Source organism: Sceloporus undulatus, chromosome 1 (assembly GCF_019175285.1).
Source record: "Sceloporus undulatus isolate JIND9_A2432 ecotype Alabama chromosome 1, SceUnd_v1.1, whole genome shotgun sequence".
Classification (NCBI taxonomy): domain Eukaryota; kingdom Metazoa; phylum Chordata; class Lepidosauria; order Squamata; family Phrynosomatidae; genus Sceloporus; species Sceloporus undulatus.
In genome coordinates this window covers 353,118,964-353,138,494 of record NC_056522.1, presented here as the reverse complement: position 1 = coordinate 353,138,494, position 19,531 = coordinate 353,118,964, and the positions used below count along the sequence as shown (strand labels likewise).

Below are 19,531 nucleotides of genomic sequence, written 5' to 3'. Positions count from 1 at the left end.
GAAGGAGCCCAAAGTTGTGTGTTTATTTTTGTCCTGAATTTTTATATAGAATATATTACAGTCAGAGTTTCTCGTCTTTTAATCAAAAGATTAACAAATTATTGCAAGTTATTATTATTATTTATATCCAGGAAAACTAGTCATATGAGAAGTAAAACATTCTAGAAAGCTGTCATGGATTTTTAAAAATACAGAACAAAACAAAATAAAGGAAAATAAGGGGGGAGTGAGAAAGCAATCCCTTTTTCTCAACAGAAGAGTTCATGAATAAATCGCACGGCTTGTGATACTGTAATGCCAAAGTTACAAGAAAAAAAACGATAGCTCATAAATCGAACATGAAAGCGAACAAGAAGCAAGTGATGATGGAGAGCAGTACTACTCCACACACATACAAACAGAGGGAGGTGGCCATTTTTCCTAGCGATACTGGCTTTCTAGGCAAAAATACACCTGCTCCATTATTACATTCTCCTTTCAAAAATTAAATCAAATTAAACTGTAGTGTTTAAAATGGTGAATTAAAACTTCTGGCTTTTTGCTCATGTCACGTGTTGTTAAAGCATCAACCCCTTCTCAGGGCATGGAGCTTGTGGGCCACTTTCTCCAGTTCTGCTTCTATGGCAGCCAGACTTTCCAGCTCTTGGTCCTGGAAGAAGAAAGGAGACACATGAAATTCAGTGCTGCCAATCATTACAACACTGTGTGTGCTTATCCACTAAAATTTCACACATGAAAATGGAGACATGTGACCAAACAAAATCAGGGTGTGGTCAAGATGGCAAAAAGTGATCAGTGAGGAAGAATAGAGAAGGTAGCAGCGGCCACAGCAGTTTGTTCTTGCCTCGGTCTATAGGGAAGAGCAAAATTATCCTCCTTCATCTCCCCTCTCCCCATTGCTGAGTTAACTGAGAGCAAACTAAGGCCTCATTCCCACTGTGTTTTAAACTGGATCGCGAATTGGTTTGAGGCAGTTTAAATGACTCTGGGTCACACTTGAACCAAATCGCTGAAGTGGTTCAGAGAGGGGGGGGGGCGTGAGCTAGACCTATTTAAACCACGTCTTTTGATGCTGATTTTTTCCACCTCTTTTTCAATAAATCGATTCAGCACAAATGTGAACAAGATGTAGATTTAAATTTGCCCTTTGGCCTGCTGAATTGGGTCCATTTTGAATCGATCGGTTTGTCAATGTGAACAACATTTTTACAGGAAAAAAATGTGATCGGGGCAAATGTAGTGTGAACCACACTCCGCTGTCGAATCAATTCATCGATTCGGATCACAAACTGATTTATTTGTACATGGGAATAAGGCCTAATTTTGCACTGAGTTTGCCATAAATTGAAGTAAGCTGTGGAGGAGAAAACAACGGGGAGATTTTGATAGCAGCTGAGAAAGTGGGACAACAGAGGATTAATCAAGACTGTCCTAACCAAATCAGAACAGATGGAGTGCATGCATATGGCTCTGCAAAGGTGGAATTTCACCTTTCGGGGAGACCATTTGGGAGACAGAGAAAGAGACAAGACGTTTTTCAGTAATGACCCTGTGTTGGTGGTGGTGGTGTGGTTATTATATTTACTTATATCTTGCTTTTTTCCAAAGAAAATGAGACACAAAGCAGCTTACAAATTAAAAATCAATACAACTAAAAACATACAGAAGTGGACATGAAAATGAAATTAATCTAGCATGATATTAAAACATCAATATATCTACGAGACATCAGTCATTAAGAGAATAAAATGCAATTTAAAATTCATCTTTAAAATGTATCTTTAAATTTATATCTTTAAAAAGATAAAACTGCCATTTGAAACGCAGTTTAAAAGATATGGTTCTCAAATTCACTCCCCAGAGAGATTTGTAAAGCTTTCTTTGCTTCCTGTTTTAAGACTTATTTTGAAGATTGCATTTCTAACTACATTTCTCAACTTTTGTTTTATGCTAGAGTCTTGGATTTTATACCCAGTATTTGTGTGCTCTATAGTTTTACTGCCTCTTTTGTTCTGTTTTATGAAGTTTTCTTTCGAATGGAAAAGTAGGGTTTAAATATCTTAGATAAGAAAAATAATAAGGTGAGATTCTAAACAAGTTTTAAAGACTATTCTCTCTCTCTTTCTCTCTTATATTCAAGTTTTTAGAAAACTGCCCTGGCTTTTTTGGGGGAAGGGAAGAAAAGAAAAGAAAAAATTACAACACAATCCTTTTTTCAGAAGTCACAGTGCTCTTGAGGCTGTAATCCAAAATTAAAAGAGAAAATCAATAATAAAGGAAGCATGAAAGCAAACTGCAAGCTGACTAGACTGACAAATTGAACCTTGCATCAGCTTTGATGATGGAGATGGAGACCAAGGCCACCAAACCTTTTTCAGAGACACAGGAAAAAGGGGAAAGTCCAAGGAATTGGGGTGGACAACTGAGGGCCCACAACTGTGATTCTTAGCATCCACTGCCTGAAGATGTTTCCTCATTTCTCCTAATGGTAGCACCAGCCTTTCTGAATGAAGATTGCTGCCCTACACAGTTCTGATCTAATTTTCTGATTTGTATATTACTTGTATACCTCAGCACCATATTGGAAGTATTTTTCAATCTGGAATTCATTCTCAGTTCCTTCTGTCCCCTTCTTCTCAGCGTGCAATAATTAAATAGAGATTCAAACAGGCCAGATTAACAGAAAATGCACACCTGCAATAGCAAGGGTGACCAAATGGATCCCTTGTATCTAAGGAAGATGGGGTCACTCTAATGCAAAAGATCAAGACCTGTGGCTCTCCATGTGTCAGTGAACTGCAAGTCCTAGAATCTGTAGGCAGCATGTTCAAAGGTGAGGAATGACAGGAGTTGCAGTTCAGCATATAGGGGGGTTATACAATTCAATTACCATCCTTGATCTAATATGTCATGCTGTGAGAAATGAAGTACACTGGAAACTGCTGTTCAGAAGATGTTTGTCCCTTTGTTGAAGAGAATTTTACATGCTCATAGAAAAAAGCTAGAAGTGAGTCAACAGATACCCAGGTGATGCTCCAGTTTCAGTAAAATTCTCTGGGTGGTGAATGAGACACCAAACAGGTTTTTCTGGTCACAAGAACATCGATGGCTCTCATGCAACATGAAACAAAACTTCACTAATACACAAAGCAAGAAACACATGTTGTAGTGGTTTGAGCGTTGGACTACAACGTTTGGCCGTGGAAACTCACTGGGTGTCCTTGGGCAACTCACATTCTCTCAGCCCTCTGAACAAATTCTGCCTGGAAAACCCCATGATAAGTTTGTCTTAGGGTCACCATAATTCAGAAATGACTTGAAGGCACACAACACTCCAAGAAAATATTACATGCCTTCAAACTGACTCTGACTTATGGCTACATATGACAATCATTTTTTAAAAAATAAAAAATTAATTGTGTAAAAGTCCCTGTTATACCTGCCGTGTTGAAACATGTCACTTGATAACATTGGAAATAACATAATTTTTTTTAAAAAAAACATTTCACTTCAAAAAACAACAAATTAAAAACATCTACAAAAAGTTTTAAACAAATTTTAAAACACCACATTAAAACACTATAAAACTGATTAAAAACCATAAATTAGTTAAAAACAGATAAAGCCCTGTAGCATTATCACACACTTTGCTGCCACTTCCAGTAACTCCATTAAGTCCAAAATTTAAAAATACCTCTGAAAGCACATTCTGAAATAAAGTCCTCTGGCTACTCCTTCTTCAAAATAAGTCACCAGGTCATGTTCACTTGTTTAAACCTGTGACTATCATTTCATGCTGTTCCCCTGTCTAGATCACTGATGTGGGCCTGATGCCATCCCAGGGGATCATCTTTTCCCTCCAGCCTCTCTGTTCAGGTTTCCTTAATAAAAAGGCAGAGAGATTTGTTTAGAGCCAGAAGCTCTATGCCTTTCAATGTAATGAAAGTGCAGACAGAGCTTGGATTCAGCGTAGGCAGCAATATGTTCGCGACTTAAAGAGGATTTGGTAGGATCACAGGAAATCCTTCACTTATGGGGCAAGATGCCCTGTTTCTGTTCCAGTGCCAAGGTGACTGTGTCTCTGCATGTGTCTTTTTCTCTCTGTGCGTTGGTACACACATATGTACAGTGCAACTCATCTAAAATATACTACTTTGCATGTTATCCTCTCCTGTGATGGGCAATAGGAAAAAAGAAACCCAAGTTCCTGGTCTGAAACACACTGCAGAAATAACCCAGTTTGAGACTGCTTTGTCCTTAGTGCTATGAAATTCTGGGAACTATAGTTTTGTGAGACATTTATCCTTCTCTGTCAGAGAGCTCTGGGGCCACAATAAAATACAATTCCCCGGATGCCCTAGCACTGAGCCAGGGAAGTTAAAGCAGTCTCAAACTGGATTATTTCTGCAGCATGTTTTAGACCTCACACTACCTGGAACAGGGATGGGCTTTCTGTGTTAATCCTGTAAATATTCCTGAACCCCATTTCCCATTATCCCTAGCTAACATGGGCAATGGAGAGCCATTATGGGAGGAGGAGTTATTCAACAACTAGAGGGATGAAGATCCCCTACTCCTCATTTAAAAAACCAAATGAAGCTGCTTTATTTGCCTAGACAGTTCAAAACATTTCCCTCAGAGTGTGGTGGACTTCTTTGGAGGTTGTTAAATAGAGGCTGGGTGGGCATCTTCAGGGGTGCTTTGATTGTGAGTTCCTGCATGGCAAGGATTGGACTGGATGACCCTTGGGGTCTCTTCCAATTCTATCATTCTGTGCATAGCAGTACATTTGGGGAAAGCGAAGCTGTACAGACTGGGAGCAACTCCCCAGGGGTTTATCACAAGTCCTCCCACCAGCCCTACTTACTGTAAGTCTACTTAAGCCACCAGAAAGGCCATCCAGTCCAACTCCCTGCCATGCAGGAACACACAATCAAAGCACCCCCGATTAAAGACCTCCAAAGAAGGAGACACCACCACATTTCAAGGGAGTGTGTTCTATTGTTGAACAGCTCTTGCTGTCAGGAGGTTCTTCCTATTGTTGAGGTGTAATTTCTTTTCCTGTAGTTTGAATCCATCGCTTCAGATCCTAATCTCTGGAGCAGCAGAAAGCTTGCTCCATCCTCAACAATCCCCTCCCAACTGTGTTTCTTTCTCAGGGGCATCACTAGGGGAGTGTGGGAGTGCACACCGCATCAGGTGACCCCCTAACAGAGAGTGACACCCCTGCTCCCCAAACATCTGCCTTTGAGCAGAAATGGGCTGTGGCATTAAACTGCATCCCTTTAAAACACTGAAGAGACGGTGTAAGTGGAATGAGACTCAGTAGGAGGAGAAAAGAGAGGCCTCAAGGTTTTTTTTTAAAGGTAAAAAAATTAAAAAAATTAAAAGTTTTAAAATTTTTAAACATTTTTTTTGAAAAAATTACATCTTACCAAATTTTCACTTTAGCCACATGATACTATGTACATGGAAATACATTTAGACTGTGCATATGATATTGTACTTTAAAAGTGTAATGTTAATTTTGCTAGTTGTTTATGTCACAACTATATCATACACGGGATACACGGGAATTACAATTCATTAGTACAAAAAACATTACTAAGAATTCTGTATGGTGTGGTATGGGAGGAAGGTGACACTGTGCATTATTGCACTGGGTGACACCAAACCTAGGGACCCCACTGTTTCTCCTCCTAACAGCATAGTTGTTGACACCTCAGTAGATAAACAATGGAAACGATGTGCTCTTTTCCTCCCTCTCCTTTTATCTTCTCTGAACTGAAGGTGCTGCTACTGAGTGACTGTTGTCAAGTTTTGCTGGCTCCCTCCCTGACAGTTTTTCAGTACAGTGTATCTTGTCCTTGAAAATACAGGGATGAAAGTGTGCTAAAAAAAGGCACAGGCTATGTTCTGAGCAAGAACTACTGCCATTGAGGGAAATGGGGATAACTGTTCTCTTTGCTTTGTGGCAAGTTAGGCATGCCTCTCATCACTGGAAACTAAAGATTAAAGTTACTGGATCAAAAGGAGAATAGTCAGCTCTGGCATTTCATACTCTGCAACTGTCTTGATTTAGCAGGGACAGTCCCAATTAATTCTATTTTTTCAGGTGGTTTTAAAATGTCCCTGTTTTATTTTCCTTTCTCCACTTTCTCCCTTTGCCTCACTGCTTACTCCAATTGCTGCAAAGTGATTAATTCAGCAGAGGGAAAGAACAGGAGGGAGCAGAGCGTTGCCCGTCCCAGTAGGCTCATGCAAAAGCAGACAGCTGCAACCTCTCTCATGAATGACTTTTGCTATCTTGACCATACTCTGATTTTGCTTGGCAGCGTGTGTCCTGGTTTTCTTCTGTGAAATGTTTGATGGTATGGGATTTTGAAACGATGTATATAGGCCCCATAACATATATAACATGAGTGGGGAAAAGTATCAATCACAGACCAACTTATTTTTGTGCCCCCAAGTCCTTCTGAGGTTCATCAAAGCTCCCAGACTTGCCTGGAAATATTTAACTTACTTGGAGGGTTGAAAACACCCTCAAAATGCCAAAAATCACTGCTTGAAGTAGTAGTTATATGAAAAAATATGTCCCCAAACCTCTTTAAATGCCCCATTGTGAGGTGTATAAACTGTATGTCAGAGGCCCTTTCATACTATACAACAATAGGAGTATGATTTTTCTTTAACTGCCATGGCAGCATCCTCTGGAATCCTGGGATTTTCAATTTAGGGAAGAATAGTTAGACGTTTCAGCCAGAGAATTCTAGTGCTTCACTGCACCACGAAACACAAGATTCCATATGATCGCAACCTCTGTTTTCCAACCCATGGTTACTATGCCTTCACATTTCCTGCCTCTTCTCTGTACCAAACCTCCAGTTTTTGCACAGCTGAGAGAGCTCTGACTGAAAAGGTTGTGAACATTATTATTTTTTAAAAAAAAGGTGTGCTGCTAGATGCAAAATATGCAGATAGAGAAAAAAATCTTTGTTGTTGGAAAAAACGAGGAATCAGTTGCCTGCTAGAGACAGAGCATGGAATGGAAATGTGCCACAGCATTAGGTATGCAGAGACTTTTGCATTCTTATGCTGTTATAAATATTTTAAGAACATTCCAGTATTACTGGGTTCATTGACACTATAGAAATAAACATCACTTTAACTGCTATGGCTCCATCCTACAGAATCCTAAGATTTAAAGTTTTGTGATGCACCAGCACACTTTGGGAGAAGAGGAAGCTGTGGTGGTGGCAAAGGAGAAGAGGTGAGAGTGACACTCCTGGCTTCACCACAACCAGGCTCCCACTTGAAGAGGAAGCCATGGCAGTGGTGAAGGAAAAGGGCAAATATGCCCCTCCTGGCTTTGCCACTTCCTGTCTCCCTCTGGAGGAAACTATGGCAAAGGAGAAGGGGCAAGCATGCTCCTTCTAGCTTTGCTGCTGCTGGGTTCCCTCTTCAGGAGGAAGCCCAGTGGTGATGAAGGAGAAGGGACAAACATGCCCTTTCTATCCCCTCTCACTCCCTCACTTGCTTGGCTGCCTCCTGGGTGAGTGGGCACCTGAGCAAGTGAGTGGAGGTGGCAGGGGAGGCCATCACCTTGCACCAGATGACACTAAACCTAGGGATGCCACTGCCATACACAACATTACAACCAGAAAGAGAACATGCTGGAGTGAATCACCCAGCACTTCTGCTTTGGTGCAGGAAGTGGGAACTCCAGAACGCACCAGGTCTATAAGATCCTTGATACTCAACTCACCAATTATGATAGAAACCATGAGGGGGGGAAATGGAAAAGGCATTCTTGATTCATACAATATTATTGATTGATTGATTCATTATGATTTCTATGTACAAATCTCTTAGGCAGTCTAGCCAGAGGAATTTCTCTCTCTCTGCATCCCCTTGCAGAGTCGATTTAGATGAATTAATGTCAGTCTTATCCTTCCACTAGGCCTTACAAACAATGTCTTTCCTATTTCTAATACAGGGTGATTCAAAAAGAATGGTGCAAAACCAAACAAAAACAGCTTTACTTTTCACCATTCTTTTTGAATCACCTGGTACTACTACTGCTATTGCTACTCCAATGAATAATAATGAAACTGTTATGTGAAATCAGGGATGGCTCCTTCATGGTTTGTTGGATTTTAACTCCCATCATCCCAGTAGCAAAGAATGATGGGAGTCATAATCCAGCAACATCTGGAGGGCCTGTGAGTATCACTCAGCCACAAAACTCACCCTCTTGGGACTCAGCATATTCCTGGAAAAAATTATTCTTGTAAATGAAGCAGGCCTTACCTCTGTTTTCCTGTTAGCACTTCCTTCTTCATCCTTCTTTTCTTCAGGCATGGCAACAAGAGGAAAGACTCTTTCACTGTTCTCCTCCTTTGAATGATGCTTCTGTGGTCTCCTTTCGTTTTCTTCAGAATTACGGAAATCATACTTGTGGGCCCTAAGAGCCAGTTTCATAGACCTGTCTGGGTCTTCTTCATTGCTTTCAGTTTCTTCTGCACGCTTTGTTGTGGTCAGTTGCTTGGCCAGCTCATCCATCTTGTTCCATCTTTTGGCATCTTCTAAATCTCTAGAGTTCTCTTCTACTTCTTCACTTACAATATCCCTGGCATGGGAGGCATCTTCACCCTGCTTTGCTTCATCAAGAGGGTGATGCCTTCCTCCTTTCACATGGTGGTATCTCTCTTTTTCTTCTGCAGCCTTTTCATCCTCTGCAAATCCCTTAGTGTCTTGGTTATCTGGGGGGAAACAGTCAAGATGTATATGGATTATTTATTTGGCTTTGGTTAACTAAAACCCAGTCTTTCCTTTCTGCAGCCCTCAAATTATTCTTGCTCTTCCAAAAGTGCTACATCAAATACGACATTTTTAGGAACACCTCCAAGACATTTCAAATCTAAAAATGCAACCATTACACCAAGCCCATCAGAATCTCAGGTATTTCCATAGCAAACAACCAGTACACATTATAGTAAGGAAAGAGAGCAAAGGAATGCTGTGCTTCAGATGCCTGGAAGCAACGCATCAGATTCATAACTTGTCCATCTATTAAGAATTTTGGTAGTCTGTCTGGTACCAAATAAGTATGCTTAGCAATGGGCTGCAGAATACATATGGTCTTTCCCACTGATGCTAAAACCAATGCTACTTAGGCAATAATGATTAAATACAATTTATCACCTGGCTACTAGAGTCAGAGTGAAGCAGACTTTGGATGAGTATAGACCACAAAAAGTCAAATGAAGGGACTTGGACATAAGTGGGTAGACATACCATCCTCTCTTTGATCCTCCATATCTTCTAAACTGGTAGGATGTTCTTCTTCAGAGGTGCTTCTTTCTTTCTCATCCTCCACCTCTTCATCATCTTCCTTTTCCTCTTCCTCCTCCTCCTCTTCCTCCTGGTCCTCCTCTTCTTCCTCTTCCTCAGCCCGGTCTCTGACACTGTCCTCTCTCTCCTCTTTGCTTTCCTCTTGGCTGTGTCTGGAAGCATGCTCCTTCTCATTCTCAAATTCATCTGTTCCTAGGACATCTTCATCCTCTCCACGCCTCTGCTCAGGTGGCTCATCATCTCGGACATCAGTGTGGATGTTGTTGTCTACAGCCGTGTCATCCCAGGGCAATTCTTCACCCTCACCAACCTCATTGCTCTCAAATCCTGTGGTGTTCTCCTTGTCATCTTCAGTCTCAAAGTCTTGAGTCCTGGGCTCTCTTTCCTCCAAGCTGTTTCTTGCCTCCTCTTTTGAAACACCCCGTTCACTGTTCTTTTGACTCCTCTCTGCCTCTTCCAGCTCAGCCAAGGAGGCAATAGGATCCTCACTGGGAGAGCCCTCAGACAGCTCTGAAAGTCAGAAAAATAAAAGGAAAAAAGGAAAGGGCTATTCGTGAGGATGTTTTCTGTATGAAAAATAACCCCAAATCTGGATTTTCTTTGCAGTCTGCTTATCTGAACAAGCTCAAGGACAATCAGGGGCAGCAGTTGCCTTAAAGTGACATAAAATACAAAAGAGAATTTCCAAGCTCTTCAAAATCAAATCCTTGGACATCTTGATTGGGAATCCATTAAAAAGACCAGACAATTTGGTATGCTCTTATTTAACTTTTAATTTATTAAACAAATTGAAGCTTAATCCAGACAAGACAGAGGTGCTCCTCTGATCAGGGAATTGGAGCTGTGCCTGAGCTGGATGGGGTTACACTCCCCCTGAAATATCAGGCTCACAACTTGGGTGTGTTCCTAGACTCATCCTAATCCTGGACAGACTCGTCCTAATTCTGATTTATGGGTGGCAGCAGCTGCAAGCAATGGAGGGTCTGTTCTCCTGTCAGTTGAGACACAGCAGACTGATGTCCCCACCATTCCTTCCCACAAAAATGTCTGGTGTGACAGTCAGAAGCATGATTCTTATCACAATTCTTCCTCCCATTGGGGATTACTGGAAGAAGAGGGAAATGTCTACTGAAAGAAAACAGATCGCTGTTGCTCTCAGTGGCTGCTGCCTGGTAAATGAGGATTAGGGTTTTTTCTCTCCAATCCCTACATTTTCCCAATCCCTACATATTCTGTAGGGATTATGAATATGAATCAGTCATTAATGAGTATCACTAGGCTACATATTCATAATTGCTATTGTGACTTCCAGCTTTTATTTCTAGTGACTGATAAAGCTAGCAGGCTGCAGCACTGGCCTTATCCTTGGGCAGAGTGATGCCATTGTCTCAGACAGATGATTTGGAGTACCATGAAAGGTAGTAACATGGGTTACTCAATTTCCTTTGATTAGGGATGCCAGCGTGTAAGATGGAGAGGGCTCTTCTACCTTCAATGGTAGTGCAGAAGAGGCAATTACTTGTTGCTTGTTACTTGGTTGCATGACAAGCAACACCTATAGAAATTCCCTCTTCAACAGTTATCTACTGGATAATAAGATCCCATTGTAAGACTGAAAACTGGATAGGGTTCCTGTACCTTTAACAGTTGTGTAGAAGAGGGAATTTCCTCTAGATAATAAGGATTATTATCCCAGAAACTTTTGTGGGTACCAAAATCAATGGATGCTCAGCTCCCATTAAATATAGAGGCACAGGAAAAAGGTGTCGCTTATATATACTTATATAACATGGCAAAATCAAAGCTTGATCTTTGGAATGTATGTATGTATATTATCTCTCTCTATATATATATCTATTCCCCCCTCTGTTTGTGTGTGTGTGTGTGTGTGTGTGTGTGTGTATTTCTCAGACCACAGATGCTTGATTCTATGCTTACTGCTAGGGATAGGGAGAGTTGCTTTGGGGATTTTCTGCCTTTGGGGCCAAAATAATTTGGCAACTCTTAAAGGCTATGCATATTGACTCGAGGAGAGCAGGCAGCACCTTTTAAAAAAAATTATATGAGGCATCAAAATGTCTTGGGGTTGATCCTATAAGAAGGAGACAAAGAAGGGTTTGTATTTGCTGCTTAGAAGCATGACATGACTATGTAGCTGAAGCTTTTTCAGCTGCTTCTAACAGGATGGGAGCAGCAGCAAGATCATATCACATGCTCCCATCACAGCAGCAAATGGCTTCCATTGTGGAACAGGTGTGTGTGCCAAGGCCATCTGAAATCACATCCACCTTTATGTTACTCTGCCCAGATTTTGTGAGGGTTATGCTGACACCAACCTCTTTCTGTGTTCCCCTCGCTTTGGGTTTCAAGGACTTCAGAAAGCTCATCTTCGAAGCCATGGCTTTTCTTCTGCTGCTCTGTCCTTTCATTTGCTCCTATTTCACATGCAGAAATTACCAAGGAAAGAAATAAACATTTGACAGCACTTTCCTTTTAAAATATAGCGCATCCCCCCCTGGCTTTTGTGGCTTTTTTTTTCTTATTTTCCAGTATGAACTTTTTCAGCATAGTCCTTCTTATAACAACCAACACATAAGAAAACCAAGAAATTTATCCATAGCTGAATTTCTTCAAACTTTAAACTGCAAAGGGTGAATTGACCTTATGAATAAAAACGCATGTTATGTAAAATTTTGTGTTTTACCGTGCACGTCTATTTTTGCCTTTCAAAATAGCAAACAAGAGGACCAAGGTGGTACGTATTGGGAATCGGACTATGGCATATGGGAAGAAGGGTTTAACCATGGCATGAGCAGCCATAAAACCATAATTACAAACACACTAAGACTGCATCTGTTCTGCAGAAATAATCCAGAAATAATAATTGGCACTACTTTAATTGCCATGGCTCAATGCTATGAAAATCTGAGAGTTGTAGTTTGGCGGGACACCAGAGCTATCTGACAGAGAAAAGTAAATGTCTCGCAAAACTACAGTTCCCAGAATGCCACAGCATTGAACCATGCCAATTAAAAATCAAAGTTTTATCTGAAATAACCTTTTAGTTATACCAGAATCTCAGTTTAGTAGTACTCCTTTTGAGATCAAAGCAATTTTCCAAAGTTCAGTTAATTAAAATGTATTTACAGTAGCATGATAGATATCTATGGTGTTATACTGTGATCAGATATGTTATAACACAGCCATCTCTGGGCTTAAATATTCATCCCACCAGGAACAAGTGTTGCATTAAAAGATGGCCTGTAAACAAAATATTGTGTGTTCCACACAAAACCAACCAACCTTCAGGGAAGCTAAATTCTTTGCCAATCCTCACACCCAAACCCAAACTGCATTAAACTAAATTCTGCAGTGGCCTGAATAAATTATGCAAAACCCTGTTTGCATAATTTATTCTACATTTTAAATGTTGCTTAATTTATTTGTGATTTGGAGAAGATCAAGGGACTGGGTAAGGCACAGTCAACTACAGTACTGTACTTGTCATTCAGCCACCACAGGAGTTTCTGATCACAGACTTTTAGTTTTATGTCTAGGCTCATTAGAACCAGAATGTTGTCGCTGCTGTTGTTTTAATGAAAACTATGGTTCACAAGAGTAAAAGTTATGTTGTGTATTTTTCTGCATTCCTACAGTAAATATTCCTTGCACAGCTTTAAGCACGAATTACATTCTGGTGAACTGGAACCAAGTCTTTCTAACAAAGAATTATTTTCTCTCTCTTTCTCTGTCTCTGTCACACAGAAACACTAACCCACATACACATACACATACACACACAATGATTCTAGCAGAACAGTACCTTGGAGTGCAATTTCCTGAAGTTCCTTTAGTAAGTTTTGATGACGAAGAATGGAACGGATTCTTTCATCTGTAAGAAAAGGAACTGTTATGTGAACAGTCCATTGGCATAATGAGTTGGCATGAGATATTTTCCATCCACTGTGATTTCATTAGCACATCAGAAGGCTGATTTAAAAAAATAAGTTAATTACTGGAGCCTACTTAAAGACAGAAAAACATTTAATTTAGAATACAACTTCAGTGTCTTCATTCAACTTGAATGTTTCCATTAGCCTTTGTTTTATCAGTGGTTAAAGTTAGATTTTAAGGCATTGTACCAAAGCCAAGTCAGGCAAGTCAGAGCTAACCCTTTCTTCTATCCCTATAGAAAGGTATAGATTAAAACAAGGTACTGTACCTCCTTGAAGAATGTCTAGGCATTCCTGGCTGATTGGGAGTGGATTTGGTTTTGACACTGTATCGGAAATGACCTCGGCAATGCATTTCATCACCTAGAAAGAGAAGTATGTATTTGCATGCAGTTATTTACATCCCATTCTTCCTCCAAGGAACTCAGGAAAGTACATGTGCTTCTTCCTCCTCCATCCCTCATTTTATCACCACAACAGCTGTATGAAACAGGTGAGACTGGAAGTTTGTGAGAAGCTCAAGGAACCCCAAGGCCTTCATGGCTGAATGGGGATTTGAACATGGGATCCAGCATTAACCGACCACTACACCATGAAATGTCTAGGGTTCTAAAATACTCAGTGTACATTCCTCTGTGTCCTTTATCTGAGGCCATTTTCTTCTTTATTTCTTTTTCTGAATTAGAAGTTTACTTTAATTCTGAACCATTTGTTTAACTATTCTCATGAAGCATCTGTATCACAGCAGGCTACATTAACTTTGGATAAAAGGCAACTGGTAAACTCTCCAATACATGATTCCATACAACAGTTCTTTACTGGCCCCTACCCAGATGAAGGTTTTGATCTAAAACATGAAATAGATCCACCTGCTTATTTTAAGCATATTAAAAAGCAAACTTCTTGGACCATTTCTATTTGTCTAACTTTTGAATATAAAAAGGCTACACAATGTTACACTCTCAGATTACAGAATGATTATGAATTAGTATTATTAACTAATTATCTGAGGCCATTTTCATGAATAATGAATAATGTAAATGCTAACAAGTGATCAAGGGATGTGGTGGCTTAGTGGTTAAGATGCCACTTCTGACAACTGGACAGTTGGAAGGTTGGCAGTTCACATGCTGCATGATGTGATGAGCTCCTGTCACTAGTCCCAGCTTCTACCAACCTAGCAGTTCAAAAGCATGCAAATGCAAGTAGATAAATAGGTACCACTTTGTGGGAAGGTAACAGCATTTGGTGCAGTCATGCTGACCACATGATCACCAGAGCAGTCCTCGGACAATGCTGGCTCTTCGTTTTAATAATGGAGATGAGCACTGCCCCCTACAGTTGGTTACAACTAGACATTCATGTCAAGGGACTATCTTTACCTTTACCTAACAAGTCATCAGTATAAACAGTGCCAAGCAGAAAGAGAGAGAAGATGCTCAGGGTTCAAATGGTTGGCCATTTGCTACTAATCTGCTTTCCTTCACTTTTTCATTTAATATTTGATGATGATGATGATTATGATGATGATGATGATACCACTTTAAGATTAAACACACTATGTTAATAAAAATATTTCCCCTCCCAAAATCAACATATTTTAGAGCTGTGGTCAGAAATTGCTCAACAGTCGGTCTGCTGAAATACGGATGCTATTCCATTTCCACTATGGTTGTGGAACCCAATGTTTCAAGTATCGGATCAACAACTAAGTGCTATTGACCTGTTCTATATTGTGCTGTCCATTTGGCTTTTCTTTCTCTTAGTTTTGATCTTTATGGTTTGGGGAAACTTTCTGGTACTGTAGCTTGCTGTTGGCATAAATTAAAAGATCACAGAGCTAACAACAAATAGTAGTTAAGAGTAATAATAAGAACAAATACTTTTCAATTACATTCTAACTTTTGATATAGTAGAATTAAAGCTCTGCTGCCCTCCAACACACACACACACACAGAGAGAGTTTTTTATTGGTCTCAGCTAAAAACATTATATTTCTTTTAAACCTCATATTTTCCAAACCTACATTAAAATTTATGGCTTCATATCCCAATTTATCAGTCATGAATATGAAGGATTAAGAGCCCAGGAATATGTTCTGAAATGTTTAAAATCTGCTTTTAGAACCTATGCAGAGCTGCACGTCCCAATTTAATCATATTTGTAAAGGAGGCAATAATTCACAGTGGCTCCCATATCAATGAAGCATGTAAAATGGGTCAGGGTGGGTACAGAGGACATTTTAAGCTATGATAAAGTACTGTTTCTTTCTTTCTCTAAGTGAAATACTTAACAAAACAAATCGAAAAGCTTTCTAAACTGAAACCTATCATCGACCACTCCAGACTGAAACCAGATTATTCCAGCTGCTCTTTCAATCACAATGAGTTGGTGATTGGTTCTTAGTTGCCAGTCATGTTCCTTACTCAAGGCCTCTCCAAATGTTTGCAGCATGTAAGTGGCAAATCCTTCTCATCTCTGTAGAAAATTACTTTTGCTGTATTGACATTTCAGATTAACAAGTGGAATGACAACCAAATGGAAAGAAACCATTTTACTTCTGCGTGCTTGGTAGACAAGATCAAAAATCTCTGCGTCTCATTTTTGTTTACAGCCAACACTTAACTGTCTCCTCTTTTCACAAAAAAAGAGGGCAAAAGGGAGTGCAGATTTGCATTAAAAGTACATAAATTAATGTGTATACATATAAATCTAGAAAGAATTAATACAGCTAATTGCTGACCTGGAGCCCATTCACACTATACTGGGGTTCTCAACTTTTGGTTCTGCAGATGTTTTGGACTTCAGCTCTCAGAATTCCTCACCATGGTCCAGGCTGGCTAGTGTTTCTAGGAACAGAAGTGCAAAAGCTAGAGAACCAAAGGTTGAGAACCATTGCACTACATGATTATACTGCTATTATTCCACACCATGGTTCAATCCTATGGAATCCCATAGGGTTTGTAGTTTGAGGAGGCACTAGTGCTCTTTGGCTGAGATCCTAAATGCCTCACCCTACACTGTAGATCCTAGGATTCAATGTGTTGGAAGCAAATCAAATACTTCTAGAGATGGAACCAAGGCAAGTAAAGTGGAATAATATTGCTGTAATTGTGTAGTGTGGATGGGGGACTGGTGATCATGACCAGGTCACCTGTGAGACTGCTATGTCTGCTGTCCAGGAACTACTTCTTGAGGAACAACTTCAAGGTTCCTGTTTCTTCTTCAAACAGCCTATGCATTCAAATACATGGCTATCTTCTTGAAAATGGGTGAGGAATGTGTGGTCCTCCATATGTTACTGTATTTCAAGTCCTGGACATCCTAGCACAACATCTGCACAAGTTCACTTTCCCCACTTTTTCTCCAAAAAGTAAATCAATTGCCTTCTCCAACTGGAGGAGAACCATCTAATCAAGGGGAAATTTTAAAGTTAGCTTTACTATAAATTCTATTGAATCAATAGATCTATTCTAGTTGTAACTAGCAATTGGATTGATGGTGGTGTGAGGAATATACAGCCCTCTAGATGTTGAACTACAGCTTCCACCTCACCATTAGCTATGCAGGTTAGCGTTGCAACATAAGGGCATCCACATCATTCCATAATCCCACTCTCCCACTCAATTGATTTCACAACAGGTGTATTCTTCATCCTTAGTTCTCCACTTTTCACCTAGCACTGTATATATCCCAACAGTTCTTCTGTAAGGGCTTCATTTTAAGCATTTTAGCCCATTCACACATTATAAGAAATATGTTTGGTGACATCTTAAGGAGAAATAGACTTATTGCAGTAGATTTATTTCAGAGGTACCATGTTTCATGCGCAACTCAGTTAACCCACAGTTGATCTTTCATATTAAAGACTTCAGTGACCTCTGAGCAGATACAAACAATGCCAAAATTCAGAGTATGGAGCCTGTTGGAAGGCTTGATCTGGTTCAAAGAAATCATGCTGATGCATGGTATAAGTGTTCTAATGTGGATCTTTTGTTATTTGACTAGACAAATCATATATTATTTGGATTTTCTCAGCAACAGTGCACAACTAGCCTTCAAAGCTTCTCCCTAGTAGTCAAAGACAAGATTGTAGAGGGGGTGGTGAGCGTGGGAATGAGGCCTATGCACAGTCCATCCCTTCATTGCTTCTTCTGTGGAATAGCAGGATTACTAATAACTATTTGGCAGAGTTAGGAAGGGATAGTGAGGGAATGGGCATAAGCTATGCCTGACTTACCTTCTACCATAGCGGGGGATCTAGAACTTGGAATATTAACAGGAAAAGAGATTCCACCTCAACATTAGGAAGAACTTCCAGACAGCAGGAGCTGCTCAACAGTGGAACACGCTCCCTTAAAGTGTGGTGGTCTTTAAACATAGGCTGGATGGCCATCTGTCGGGAGTGCTTTGATTGTGTATTCCTGCATGGCAGTGGGTTGGACTGGATGGCCCTTGAGGTCTCTTCCAACTCTATGATTCTATTATTCTCATTTGTGTGTGTGTTAATCACTGGTGAGCTCCAAAAATTAATTTGTTATTGTTAACATCAGCAGTAGAAATCTTTCATTTGTTACACGAACCATTACCTTAATTGCTACTTTTTAAAGAAACCATAAGCCATCTGCAAACCCGTCTGCTGCTGTTCTATCTAAATCTTTGCCAGTCTGCACTCTTGAGCCCCTGTGCCATATAAAACCTTTCACAGCTGCAAGACGGAGCTCATTTCAATCCAATGCCTTCTCAGCCTTTAAATAGCAATTTATCTCCGATTTCTAATCACTGATCAGGGACAAGGGCAGAAGAAGAATGAAATCATGAGTCAAAATTCACTATTTATGATATTTAATGAGTTTTGCAGGTGTGGGCTTTGTCATGTACAAAGCAAAATGTGAATTTGTTTCCCTCATTGTTCAAAAACATTCATTGAATTAGCACAACATGTTATTCGTAATACATTTTTAAAGCTTTAGATTTAGAGGCATATGACTGTTCTCTAGTTTTGAAACTGGCTACCTTTTCACTGTTAACAATACATTTCAGCATCATTGAAGTGGGATGGGCAACTTTGGTAGTGATAAGGGTCAATCTTCATCCCAGAACCGAATATAGGCAGCATTAGACTCCAAAATAACAAAGTGGCAAGGGGGGGGGGAGTCAAAAATGGAAAGCCAATTTCTAATATGCTTTGAGAGGTTTTTCAGGATGGGGCGGGGGGTTCCAACTTGCATAAACCCAAGCCACAACTCCTGGAGGTTTGTATCAGAGCACATATACACAAAAAGACATGTTTTACCCTCTGCCCAATTTTTGATGCTTGTTTTGGGCAGGGTGTCACATTTTGCCCCCACTTTACTGGTGGACCACATTTCACTTGCCCCAAGCAGAGAAGAACCACGTGTCTCTTTGTGTCCCTCTCTGCATGTTTTGGATCATCTTTTGGGTGAGGTGGAATATTCTATGGTCAGGGTGATATGTGTCTATATGAATAAGTCAGTGTTTCAATTATGTATTCTTACTGTAGTGGGTTACATAGTCACAATCTTTACTTGCTTCTCCGTAAGCGCCAGCATATTAACAGCAATGTATCTATTGTAAAATATGAACAGGGCAGTCTTAAACTTCGTCTTGGACTGCTCTGACATCTGAGACATACAAAAACCTGCTTGGCTTAAACTAGCTGGACAGGGAGCATGTTTCTGGGTTTCTCAGATATCAGAGTTCTGGTCTTGGAAAAATAAGGGTCATGGATGCCTCTGCAATAGCTCAGAGAGGGAGATCCAATATGCTCTATGGCCCCGTGGATGGTGTTTCAGGGAACCATAGAACTGCACTGTAAAGTAACTAATACACTCAGTAGCACTCATCATTAAATGCAGAAGCAATCAAACTATTGATGACTGTGCAGTATTAGCTATTGAAAACATTAGAAAACAGAAAGTCTTTAACCTGCTGCCTAAACAACAACCAAATTGGGGCATGAAAAACATCATGGAGAAATTAGTTCACAACTGAGTCCTGCACCAAGTGCCACAAAACTTTATAATCCCATGGGAGGGAAGGAGAATGGGATTTCCAGAAGATCATAAAGCATGGCTCCACTGTACCATGATTAAACCTTAGAAAATTCTAGAATAATAAAGTTAGCAAGCAGAGCTTGGAAATGATACTTTTTTGGACCACAACTCACAGACCTGCCAGTCATCATAGTCTCTGGGAATACT

The 19,531-nt window shown here is 40.1% G+C and overlaps 1 protein-coding gene across 1 annotated transcript in view; it reads right to left on the bottom strand.

Moving 5' to 3' along the window:
- The window catches only part of CHGA (chromogranin A), a 30,652-nt gene continuing 11,121 nt past the window's right edge, over positions 1-19,531 (bottom strand). Inside the window, exons 3-8 of the mRNA XM_042441711.1 lie at positions 13,577-13,670; positions 13,178-13,246; positions 11,691-11,789; positions 9,298-9,864; positions 8,311-8,762; positions 1-649 (exon numbers count right to left, since the gene is read on the bottom strand). Coding sequence (XP_042297645.1) covers positions 566-649; positions 8,311-8,762; positions 9,298-9,864; positions 11,691-11,789; positions 13,178-13,246; positions 13,577-13,670 — 1,365 coding nt within the window. The 3' untranslated portion in view covers positions 1-565. The remainder of the gene's footprint in view (positions 650-8,310; positions 8,763-9,297; positions 9,865-11,690; positions 11,790-13,177; positions 13,247-13,576; positions 13,671-19,531) is intronic.